The sequence below is a fragment of the Tympanuchus pallidicinctus genome, unplaced genomic scaffold, assembly GCF_026119805.1.
Source record: "Tympanuchus pallidicinctus isolate F22 unplaced genomic scaffold, pur_lepc_1.0 scaffold22, whole genome shotgun sequence".
In the NCBI taxonomy this organism is placed as follows: Eukaryota; Metazoa; Chordata; class Aves; order Galliformes; family Phasianidae; genus Tympanuchus; species Tympanuchus pallidicinctus.
Genome location: NW_026294739.1, coordinates 14599092 through 14611701, shown reverse-complemented (window position 1 = coordinate 14611701; position 12610 = coordinate 14599092). Strand labels below are relative to the sequence as shown.

The 12610-nt window shown below is 58.0% G+C and overlaps 1 protein-coding gene across 1 annotated transcript; it reads right to left on the bottom strand.

Annotated features, from left to right (window-relative positions):
- Positions 1-1935: 1935 nt before the first annotated feature.
- On the bottom strand, positions 1936-10025 carry PTMA (prothymosin alpha). Its single transcript, XM_052686952.1, has 5 exons — positions 9883-10025; positions 6404-6475; positions 5634-5727; positions 3231-3304; positions 1936-2848 (listed from the first exon to the last, which is right to left on the bottom strand). Exons 1-5 carry the CDS (start codon positions 9925-9927, stop codon positions 2801-2803), a joined length of 333 nt encoding a protein of 110 aa, XP_052542912.1. The 5' UTR covers positions 9928-10025; the 3' UTR covers positions 1936-2800.
- Between the last annotated feature and the right edge of the window lie 2585 nt (positions 10026-12610).

The window sequence follows — 12610 nt, the reverse complement described above, 5'->3', positions numbered from 1 at the left end:
AGCAGGCAACACGCAGCGATCCTCACGTCCCCAGCTGTGCGGTCTTCAGCACCCTGTGATCGCTCCACATCCAGCAGGGCTCACGTTGCTCCTTGCACGCTGGGACCCTGGGTTTGTTTCCTCTGAGCATTGTGAGCACAGGAGATGAGGCCCAGATGGAGCTGTGCGGGTCAGCTTGTCACACAGCCCACCCCAAGCCAACCTCAGAAGCACCTTCAGCCAGGACTGACAACTCAACCCCTGCAACAGCCGCACCACTGAGGGCACTCTGAGCCCTCCAGCTTTATACCCCACAGTGGGGCAGGGCTGCCCTGATTGGCTGGGGCTGCTGACTGATGATGGCACCGGATTGGCTGGGAGCAGCCAGCAGCCCCCGTGATTGGTGGGCAGCTGCTATGGGAGGCAAGGACAGGTGGTGGCACGCGGTTGGTTGGGCCACAGCAGGCAACAGCCTGGGATTGGCCGGAGCTGGGTGCTGCTCGATTGGCATTGGTGGAAGGAACGCTGGAGGCAATAGATACAGGCAGGACAGGTGGCAGCGTGCGATTGGCTGCTGGGCTGCGCAGGTGAGCGAGGATTGGCTGCAGTCAAGCAGCTGGGTCTCCCTGCCATGACCACGCACTGAGCTGTGGCCGGTCTCAGCCTGGAGCTGGAGCAGTGCTGCCCAACGGGCTCCGAGGATGGGGACCGCCAGCCGCAGCCGCGACTGCAGGGCCGAGGGCAGAAACGCATGGGCTCCCTGCAGGACCTGAAGCCTCACCCTGCACCTGTGCTAGGAGCAAAGGTGGAAGTACAGCAGGCCCGTGGGTCTGCACCATTACTGCCCCGGGCTGGGCTCATTCTCAGCTTCTGGGGGCAGAGCAGGGCTGCAGCACCACCACGGCCATGTGGATCCTGCTCCCAGCAGCTCCTCTGCTGCAGGCACCGTTTGAATAATTTGCTTTGCAAAGCAGCCGGCGCCCGCTCTGAGCACGCACAGGGCAGGGCTGCACAGCGCATCGCCCAGTGACACGCAGCCGCTGCTCCTGCGCTGCCACAGCCCTTGTGGGACACGGCACAGCCCTGCACCCCACACCCAGGCAGGCTGCATGCAGCGGGACGCGGTCTGAGAGTCACGGTGCTAAACCTGCTGTGCCAACAGCACGGTTAATCACCATCGTTAGTGCTAAGGGAGGAGACTGAGCTTATTTGGCACTGATGTAAACACAGAGTGAGCAGCCAGGCCGCTCCTGGGCTCCACCGCAGACTCAATGCAGTTCTTAGGGCTGTTTTTTAAGAATGAAAACGAGCATCTCAGTGCTGAACCCAGGGCCAAAGCGGCCCAGCAGGGGAAGCAGACTCACTCACCCAGCTGAGGATGAGAAATCCCCAGAGGCACAGCTCAGCTCCAGCAGCCTGGAGGAGGCAGTAGTCAGTCAGGTTAGGGGCAAAGCAAGAGGCACAGGCTAGAGCACTTGGGGTTCAGTTGGGTTACAGCAGTCACACAGCCCATGCACCACCTCCTACCGTCAGCACTGCATCCCTCAGATGCGAGGCCAGCCACCAGCCCCCCTCCATGCAGCCCCCCCCCGCTCCCCCTAGGAAGGATGAAGCACTGCCACAGAACTACGAGGCAGCCAGAGCAGATCACGAGCTGTTCAAGTGTTTTCTCCATCCACAGCAGCACCACCGTGCACAACATCCAGCCATCCCCACCCAGAAGGCAGCAGCCCAGCTGGGAACCCACTCCACCTTCTCCCTGCCCCAAGAACAGCGCTCTGCTACAGCCAACCTCGACTCACAGCCCCCCTCCCCACCTCTCTCCTCTCTCACGCTCTCCCCAGCCCCGCTCCAAAGCAAAGAACTAAAGGACAGAACGAAAAGGGAGAAAAAGAAAACGAAAGGAGTAACACAAATGAAAACAAAAAACAAAAAGCAGCAGTTGGGAGGCAGCCGTGTTAGGACAACTCAGCAAAATAAAATTCCGGTTTATTGTTGGACAACATCATTTCACACATACATCAAACAGGCCAAAATAAAAGAAAAAAATAAAAATAAACAGCAACTTTGTGGACAGAAAAAAAAAAAAAAAAAGAAAAACCTTTTTATCTTTGGCCTTGCCACCTCATACAAACCACAATCTATGGTACAGCTAAAGTACATACACAAAAAAAAGTTACTGGAATGCTCAGAATAAGATTGTAATTTTTTTCTTTTTTTTCTTTTTTTTTTTTTTTGCATTTTTTGTCTTTTTTTTTTTTTTTTTTTACAAGTTTTTTTTTCTTTTATTCTCCTTTGAGATAATGGTTTGGGCCTGGTCACACCACAAGTAAAGTCAGAGATAGGTAACAAGAGATATACACTTCAAAGCCCCCCTTTTGGTCAATCCGAGATCACTTAAAAATGGCGGACCTCCTAACAATATGTACAAAAATATAAAATGTAAATAAAAAATACAAACAAATTCTCCTTTAAAGTACTTTTAAGAAAGAAAGCAGGGCCTTGAAGTTTTGGTGCTCGGGGAGGGGGGGGGGGGAAATGGGGTCTGTGGGAAGGGGGGTTTTTCTCCCCGCGATCGGGCGAATCGTTTCTATGCTCATTGAGTGGCAGCGCCGCGCCGGGGGGCCGGGATGGGGTTCACTCTACTTGGTGAGGATGACCACGGCGAGGGGGGAGGAAGGGCTGTGTGTGGGGAGGGCTGCGACGGGAGAAAGGGAAGGGGGGGGGGGCAGGGGGTCCCAGGGGTGAAGAGGACGCGCTGGCCTTTTTTGTTGGTTTGTTTTTCCTCCTTATTTAAAAAAAAATAATTATAATTTGCTGCCTAGTCGTCTTCATCGGTTTTCTGCTTCTTGGGATCGACGTCGTCGTCCTGAAGGGAAAGCAAAATGTTAGGGAAAGGGGACGGCACCGCGGTGGGCAGATGTAGGCTTAAAGTCCCTCTGCTCCTGCAGGGATAAGGGAACAAGGTGGACATTTCCCAAAGCCTCTAGCTGCCTGCTCAGAGACAGGAGCACCCCTGACTCATCCCACCGCCAGGACCCCAGCCTGGGATGAGCACAGCAGGTGCAGACACCTTGCTAACCAACCAGGGCAGTGAGTAAACGGAACTGGGCCACATCCCACAGGGACACTGCTCTGAGACGATGGAAGTGTATGGGCAGGACTGGGGTCCCAGAGCCCAGCCCCATGTGCCCCGCTGCCCCCAAGCCCTCAGACACAGGAAGCCCTCGGGGGCCGAGCTGTGCGCATACCTCGTCATCCTCAGCTGCCCGTTTCCCTGTGGCTCCCTCAGCTTCGTCATCTTCATCACCGTCCTCTTCCTCCCCTACACAACAGAAGAGGAAGGTGAGCTCCTCTCAACACCTGACATCGCTTCTCCTCAGCTGGCACCCAGGGAAACGGGAGTTTTGGGGCAGCTCCCAGCCAGCCTGACCCACAGGCAGAAGGGAAAGGGCACTGGCAGCACCCAGCCTGGCTCATGCTGTGATACCTCAGACAGCAGGAGCACAAAATCCACACCGTGCTCGAGCACCAAGAGCACAGAGCAAGAAAAAAAAAGTCCAGAAAAAGGAAACTCTTCCTAGTGGCTGCTCCGCTGAAGTGTTCCACATTACTTCTGCTTCCCTTTGCAGCTATTAGTCCATCTTTAATGAGTTTAGAGAGCCAGAACGTATTAGTTCTGAGTCAGAACACTTTCTAATTATCAGAACGGCAAACAAATGCTACCACCTTATCTGCAGCTCGGGAGAGGATGAGCAGAGCTCTGGGCTTTGACCCACTTTGAGCTCAAGTAGGCCAGTGGATCAGAGCAACAGCCATCATGTTTGGTGGCTTTGGGGCATCAGAGGTGAGACCAGAGGCCCTGGAAGAAGAGCCACCACTCGACTGCCTTCAAGTCTCTTGCATAATGTGAGACCCTACTAAAACTTTCAGCGTTAAGGCCAGTAAGCTGGCTTTAAACCGCCGCACGAGCCACACGTACAGGCAGCTGGGGGGGATTAAGGTCAGCCCATCCTCCTTTCCCCTCTCCTCTGCTCAGCATATGCTCAGCCACCGCACGGCCCATGCTGTGGGAAGGGCCCAGATTAGCTCCCAGTGATGGATCAGCACCCTGCAGCCAGCACCCGCAGCGGGTCAGGTGACAGCACCAAGCTGATTGGGAGCATTTTTAGTTCTTTGAGCAGCTTTAAGCAAAGCAAATAATGAGATGGGACGAGAAGGGTGAGGAAAAAAAGTATACCCTCAAGCTCCCCTCTGCTGTCAAAAATCTGGGCTGCAGTTTGCCCAGAAGTGGTGGAAAAATGCTGATACAAGCTGTGCTCACTGCCATTACATCTGCCTCCCACAGCTTTCAGCTTCTCAGGTGCAGCTTCGGGCAGGGATCACCTGAGGGCAGTGGGATGGGAAGGACAGAGCGTGCATGGGATCCTGGCAAGGCACTGGCACAACAGGAGCACACCAAGTCTCTGTGATCTGGGAGAGCAGGGCCAGCACTGTGGGACTGCAGCTCATCACAGCAGTATCCAAGCAACACTTCCACCCCGCACGTGTGTTGCACACACATCCCTTTCCTGGCCCCAGGGAACACAGAAAAGATAAAAGATTTTCCCACAGAACAGTGGGGCTGGATGTAGATGGGTCAAGATCACAGTGATCTGTCCTCAAGGATAAAGATTTTGGGTGTGAGCAGTGTCACCTTTCCATTTCTCTAGTAAGCCAGCTCCCTGTGGGCACAGGGGACAGCAAGAAGCTGAGCACAGAGCGCTACTCTGACAGAGGCTTCCCATTTATGTTCTGCCCAAAGAGATGCTGGCATAGCATTTATTACATTTCCAGCCCCATCTGCCCCAGTTCTCTCTCCCCAAACTAACAGGTTAGTAGGTCAGCACTTAACCAAAAATTCACAGGGGATTAACCCAGTAACAACTCATCAAGGGCCTCAAGCTCATTCCAGCGTAACAAGAATGGTTTCCTCCCAGCCTTAATAGGTGATAAAAATAAACAATGTTATTCATCCAAGCAGATCTTGGGGGGGGAAAAAAAATACTAAGTGGGGAGAGTGAGATGTGAGTGGACAAGGCACTGCTGGATTCCTGGTCACTGCTGCCAAAACCCATTTCCAGGAAGGGGGAGAGGGCAGGAAAACCCAGGACTGGGGACCAGGAAGGGTCAGATCAGAGCCTGCCGCCACTGCGGGAGGAGTGAAGAGAGCCACAGGTTCCTCTGCTGCTTCCACAGCACTCAGCTGGGTGAGGGCACTGCGTGGGTCCCCACGGTGCTCAGTGAGGGCGGTGGGCTGTGCTGTGTGCTGCAAGGCGACGCCTGCCCGGCCGCCTGCCTCCTGTCCCACTCACGTTTGTGACAGCCGCTGTGATCACAAGAGTCAAGGGCAGGTTTTACTCCTCACACAGAAGGGCTAATGCGCTTATGGAGCGCAGCAGTGGCACGGTGCTGTCTGGCTGGAATAAGGAGGAAGGAATCTGCCCTCAACCTGCTGGAAGGGATTCAAGGCTGACTTCACTCCCTGGAGCTGGCAGCCTTCAGCTGACAAGAGCCGCCCCACTGCTGCCACAAGGAGGAGATGCTGCTCTCAGCTCCTGTGGCTCCCCGGGGTCTGGCTGAAGGGCTGGGGCGGGAGGAACAAGGAAAGTTACCATCACCCTCTTCCTCCTCGTCTTCTTCCTCACCACCTTCCTCTTCCTCTTCATCTACTTCGTTATCAGCCTCTTGCTCTCCATTTTCCTCGTTCTCCTTGGCAAGACAAAACATCACTTAGAAAACGCACTGGGAAAGGGAGAAGGGGGAAGAGATGTTCAGCAGAAGCACGCATCCCCACCTTTCCTTCCTAAAGCACAGCACCAGCCCACAGGAGCCCCAGGCGCGCGCCTCGCTTCCTGCCTGCCCCCACACGACGCAGGCAGCCCGGGCATGAAGGATCAGGTCTGTAGTAACTCGAGGCTGCAGCTTTGAGGCCAAGACAAAGTCTGCAGAGGCTCTCGGGACACATTGAAATGAGCAGAGTGAGTTTCCCATAGCACATTACAAATAGGAAACCAATCCGTTTACTTGTATGCAATGTGTTGCCCCATTCAACTGATTGCTACAGTGTAAATACCAGAATCGTTTTTTCCCCTCCTCTAGTGCCTAGAAAGGAGGAAGCAATGGATACAATCCAACATGGCTTTTGGGAAAAGGATCAAGACATCCAAGCCCCAACCTTCCTTTCTGCACACAGAGCAACTGCTGCAGACGAAGACTCTGTTCAACTCAAGTTCCAAAGGCTCTGCACAGCACAGGGGCAGCCTTCGGAGGATCGATCCCCTCTCACACTAGGACAAGCTTGTAGCAAAAGCAAGAAGGGGAAGGAAAACAAAAAGTTACTGAAGCGAGGGCTGCCACCCCCTGCAGATCCAGCCATACTCACAGCATTGCCGTTGGCTGGCGCATCTCTGCCATTTTCTGTTTCTTCAACAACTTCCTTCTTCTCTTTTAGATCCTGGAAGGAGCAGAAAAGCAGAGTCATCCCAAATCCAGATGCTGGGCCAGAAAAGCTGCAGATCAGGTGTGAAAGATGCAGTCCAAGAGCACCCAGGAACTTGATTGTCTTCACACCAATTTGCCCTGTGATTCGGTTGCCACATTCTGGCTCCTCCTTGGCAATGCCGTGAGAGTGGGAGTGAATTTCAATCCGAGCTCAGATCCCCAGAGCACACCCGTCTAAGAAGAGACCGCTGCATTTCACCTCCAAGCTCCCAAACACGCGGGCTGGTTGCCTGCATGCACTCAACAACAGCAGTGCTGGCAGATTCCCCATCCCAGCAAAGTCCATGCAAGCTTCTGCCATGCCACAAAAAGCCAGCAACCCCACCGAATGCAAGCTCCAGCGCCCCAGGGCTGCAAGCCTCCACGGCTGCTCAGTGCTTTCACAGCAGGAACAAATCCCAGAGACTCATTAGCAGAGGCTGTGCTCTCTGCCCTGCCTGGGGAACATCGCTCAGCACACATTATGTGCCTGGGCTTTGTCGGAGAGGAGGGCTCCAGGATCCATCTCACAGCACTCAGTGTAACAGGATGGGGCGGGGGAAGCAAGCCTATTTTTGTATCACTCCAGAGCCGTCCCTGGTGACTTTGGTTCAAGCCTCCACCACGAGCAGAGCAAGAGCTGGTGTGCCTTTGCTATTGATCACTGTCAAACCGTCATGCCAAGTCGCTTGGCAAACAGGCTGCGAGGATCCAACTTTATGTTCCCGCATAAAGAACACTTGGATTTAACACTGGCATCCTCTGCACGCATCCTCCTCCCCTTCTGTTCCTCCATCAGCCAAAGCGAGATCCTTCAGCACAGGCACTACCCAGCCAAGGGAAGCAGAGAGGCCCTTCCCCAGGAGCTGAAGGTGCCGGCAGCCTCCTGCTCGCTGCACAGGGCAGTGGGAGGGATGAGGTCTCCCTGCAGCCTCCCCAGAGCCACGGGCACTTTCACCAACTGCTGTCACTTCCGTGTGGGAACGCTGCCGGCTGTGAACACGGCGCTCCGGAGGGGCTCACACCACCTGGGGTTGTAGCCCAGTGAGCTGTTTACCAGAGCGTGAGGATAGAATAGAGGGGACACTGCAGGTAGGGGCACCCCTCACCCACCAGACTTTGTGCTTCTGAAGCCAGCTCTGCACTTAACCAGAGCTGTGGACAGAACCTCACCCAGCGTCAGCAGCCCAACAGCTGGAATCACCAAGGAACAGCCTTCAGCTGCCTCTGATCACAACGCAAAGCCCAAGCTGCCTCCTCTGCGCAGCCCAGCCCCACCGTGGACCTTCAACCTCCATTCTCCTGCTCCTGGAGGTTGATCACAGCCAGCTGACCTCATCCTATAGTCATCAATACCTATCAGGTACTCCAACACAAGAGTGACACAACACTTCTAAAGCCAGACATGGCACAGCGCAGTGACCACACCTCGCTATGGGATAAACACCTCTGCAGGGGACTGATTCCTCTTTGGTCCCGCAGCCCTGCCCCTTCCCAGCTGCATGCCCACAGGGTGCCAGGCCAGGATGCCCATGCTGGCCGAATAGCTGCATAACACGCCGTGGCTTTTCCCGTTCCCCGGGCCCAGTCCAACACAAACAGCACAGTGCACACAGAGCCCAGCACACCGGCCCTGCTCCAGCCGTAACAGAGCCTCTAATTATAGGTGTGGCAGAGCTGTTTGTCCAGAGAATAGCGATGCCGTGTAGTCATACACCGGCTGCTCGCTGAGCGTTACCTCCGGCCCTGCGGACCGCGGTTCACAGCCCGCGGGAACCCTGCGGCCTCCGCCTCCCGCCGGCAGGGGGCGCCGTTCCCGCCACGCGCCCCGCCGCCTTTCAAACCGCGCGCCACTCTCCGCGTCCTCTCATTGGCCGCCCGCCAACGCGCCGGCTCAGCGCCCCAAAGCACTCTGGGAAATGTAGTCCCGGGCGGACTTCAGCTCCCAGCGGGCAGCGCGGGCAGGGCCGCACGTGGTGGGCGCCCCGCGGCACGGCGGCGGCCGGGGGCGGCGCTCGGCGCGGAGCCGCCGCCCGGGCAGGGCGGGACCCCCCTGCCCGCCCTCCTGGAGAGAGCAGCCGCCGGACGCCGAGTATCTACGGGCCGGCAGCGGAAGGAGGGGGGGGGGGTCACCTTGCCGCTGCGCCCCTGGAGAACGCGCCGGAGCGGACGCAGCCCCCGCGCCGGTAAAGGGCAGGGGAAGGTTAACGGCGAACTCGGCCCCACAGTAGGTGGGGGTTCCCGACCCGCCTCGGCCCGATGTAACGAGCAGCGGCGGGGGCAGAGCGGGGGAGGCGTGCGGCTACGAGCGGGAAACAGAAGTGAAATCGAAATCCGTCCAACGCGGGGCTTTAACAACAACAAAAAAAAAAAAAAAAAAAAAAAAAAAAAAAAAGCACAACTCCCTTTGAGATGTTTTTCCCCCTTCCTCGCTTCCAGCCCCACTCTCCCCCGGGAGCGGCCACGACCCGGTGACCGGTACCGGCCGGGGAACGGCCAAACCATCGCCCTCCGCCTTCCCAGGCACGCACCAGAATCCCCCCGCAACTTCCCCTCGGCACAACGGCGGCGCGGACCGCGGCACGCTGCCCGGTGGGAACCACAGCCCGGGTCCGCCGTGCCCCCGGGGACGCCCGCAGACAAAGGCGGGCGCCGGGATCGTGGCGGGGCCCCGCGGGAGCGCCTCTCCGCAACCCCGGGGCTCCCCCAGGCCCGGGGCTAAGAACACCTCCGTACTCCCAAGCGCTCCCCGCAGCCCCGGCTGTCTCCATCCACACGCACCGCTGGCGGAACACCCCGCCCGCCCGGCTCGTTTTATCGGACCAACTCCACAAGCAGCGTCCACCCCTTCTCCCCATCCTAGAGAGATCCACGCCACTCAGTCTATCATCTCCCACCCAAAAAAAAAAAAAAAACAAAAAACCAAATCTCCCGACGAACATCCTCAAGTTTGCCGGCGCTGTCAGTCCCCGCTGCCAACAGAACGAATCGAGCGCTGCGCGCCCCCCCCGCCCCCCTTCCCGACCCCCCGGCGCGGGACGGCCCCGGCGCGGAGCAACGCGGCGCGGGGCCCGAGCACGTTTCCCGCACGCGGGAGACAAAGGAACGCGGCGCGGGCAGCTCCGCGCGGCAGCACACAGCGGCGGCGGCGACGGAAGATCCGCGCCGAATCGCGGAGCGCAAAGAGCGGGGGCGGAGAGGAAATAATTTAAAAAAAAAAAAAAAAAAAAAGCTGAAATTAAAAAAAAAAAAATTAAAAACGCATAAATGAGAATGGCACGTTTGTGCGGGGGGGAGGAAAAAAATAAAAAAGAAAAAAAGGTAAAAATAAAAGCAAAGCGGAAAAGAGCCGCGCAAGGCGAGGCGCGCAGCGGGGCTCACCTTGGCGCAGATCTCGGCGCTGGTGTCCACGGCCGTGTCGGACATGGCGGGGGCGTGCGGGGCGCGGGGCTGTGGCGGCGCGGGCGGCGGCGCAGGCAGAACAATGCCAAGATGGCTTTGCGCGAGCCAGTGGGGACTCACGCGGCGCCACGGCCCCTCTTATAGAGCCGGGGGCGGCGCGCGCGCTGCCCCGCGCCGCTCCCATTGGCCGCGCGCGCCGCGGCCGCCCGCTCCCATTGGCCGCGGCTCAAACAATGGGCACGGCCGCTTAAAGCGGCAGGCGCCCACCGCCACTGCGGTGATGAGTTCGCGCCCGGCCTCAGCGTGGGCGAGGCGCGGAGTGCGGCCACGCTCCGCCCCTTCCCCGCCCCTTCGCGCTGCCTCCACCCCCGCCACCTCCTCCCCGCCCCGCCCCGCCCCGCGCCGTGTGAGGCGGAGAGGAGGGAGCGGTCTCCCCCCTTCTCCCCCCTCGGCTCTCAGCTTCCATCTCCCGCCGCAGCGCCGCCCGCATGGCGGAAAAAAATAATAGGAGTTAAAAATAATAATAAGAGCCGTACTGCGGGTGAAGCGGCGCGGCCCCCCGGACACACGCCGCCCTCGCACGGCTCTGCGGGACTCTTTCAGCCCGCGGTATCACCGCGCGGCTCCGCCGCCGCCACCTCGGCCACAACAACCGCCGGCGGGGTGGGGGCAGAGCTGCCCCCCGGGATGACGCAGAAATTTGGGATTCCCGGCGATTCGCTGATTTTTGTACCAAACAACAAAACACCGCCTCACCCTCGCTCTCCCCTCACGCGTTCGCGCGTCTTCGGCGGGCCCGGGGCTCGGCTCGCGCTGGGGGCTTTCCCGCATTCTCCCCGCCGTTACACGGGGCTGCGAGTACCGTGGCCCCGCGCTTACCCCCCCCACTCCCCCCCACTCAGGCGTCCCGTTCGGGATAACGGGGTGCACCGGCGCACCGAGTGAGGGAGTTTTGCCACACTCAAGATGGCGCCGGGAGCCCTTCGTGGAGCTATTACACGGTTCCACCGCTCCTCGGGAGCCGCTCCGCTGCCAACAAAAGCCCCTCGGGTACGCCGGTGACGCGACTGAACGATCCCCGGTACGGACGGCGCGAAAAAAAGGATGAAGAAATGAAAAAAAGCCCCCTGGGACGGAGCAGCGACTCTGCCACACTCAAGATGGCCGCCAACAGACGGCGGAGCTCTGTCCTCGGAGGGCGGGATATAGCGTTTGCACGACGTGGATTGGCTGATGAAGTAGAGCGAACGCAGTGTTGACGCTTTGCGGCCTCTTATTGGCTGAAGCGTTTGCCTGTCTAAAACAGAGTGAGTTTGAAAGCCCGGAGCGCGCTCTGCACGGATTCGTGGAGCGGAACGGGGGGCAGCTGGCTGAGGGGTCCTGAGGGGCCCTAAGGACACGGGGTGCCGTGTTCTGCCCCGAAATTGTCCCCATTTGCAAAGCAGTGGCGGAGGACTTTTCTCCTCTGATTCGGCGTCCTTCATCTCAATGGGGTGGACACAGTGGGGTTCGGGGAAGAGCCATGAGGACAGCATTTCCCTCGTGCTCGTGGCATGGCTGAGTGGGATTGCAGCCCTCTGCCCTCTCCCTGTACCACAGCCAGGCTGGGCCTGGTGGCCGCTGGGTCATCCCAAAGGAAAAAAAAAGAAAAAAAAAAAAGCACTAAGCACAGCTCCTAAAATAAAGCATAACTTGGCTTTAACGCGTCTCCCTCAAAAAAGGGATGTTCCTTCGGGCTCGGTTCCCACGTTTCAAGAATACTTGGAGAGAGAGGAACGGTTTAAAAATGGGATGTGGGAGATTTGAGGCAGAAAAGGAGGAATCCTCAGGGGAGGGTCGTGCCGAGATCCCACAGAAAGCAGAGAGGGGAAGGAAAACAAAACAAAACGATTAAATCCCTAGGAAACCCACACGGAGCCTTCCACCCCGCCGGGTGCCCGCCCGTGCGTGTGAGGCGCTGGGAGGCTGCCGCCGCTCGGCATTTTCTGCCTCAGCGGTCCAAAAGGAAACACCACCGCCACAAAAAAAAACTGTTGCCTGTAAAAGGCAGCTGCTGCTTCACCTCTCCTCCACCCCTCCCGCCCGCCGGGCTGGGGAACGGCTCAGCGGGAGGAGGAGGAGTTGGAGGGACTGTAGAGCCGTGCCCCCGGCAGTGGGACGGAAGTTTCCAGGCTGTGCCCGCGCCTCATGGCTGTGGCTCTGGTGGATGGCGAGAGTGGAGTTTTCCCCCCTCGCCGGCCGTTTCCCCAGCTCAGCAAGTAGCTGTTCTGCTTAATCCCTGCCGAAGATCCTGCTGCTCAGGCGATTATTTCATCGCAGCAAGCTGCTCCTCGGAGGAGATTCTCATTATGCTCATTGGAGAGGCAGGGGAGGGGCGACTGTCACTCAGCTGCGCTGGAAAAACAGAGGGATGAGCCTGCAGCATCGCTGCGCTCCGGCACGAGACGTGTTTCTAGGTCAGGCTGTGGATGCGGGACACGAGGCCGGCAGAGATGACATCCTGGCTGTTTCATCTTCTGTCTCTGATGCCCGTGGCACCGTGTCCCACGGGTACAAAAAGCATCTCTGAGAGACAGTGGGGATGCTCCAGCCCAGACGGGGCCAACCTCTGTGTTCCCGTAGAGATCCCAGGTCTCTGCACTGCCTTTAATTAAAGGATGGAAACATGGCTTTCGCCTTTCCCCAGGGGATTGCAAAAGGCCCAGGC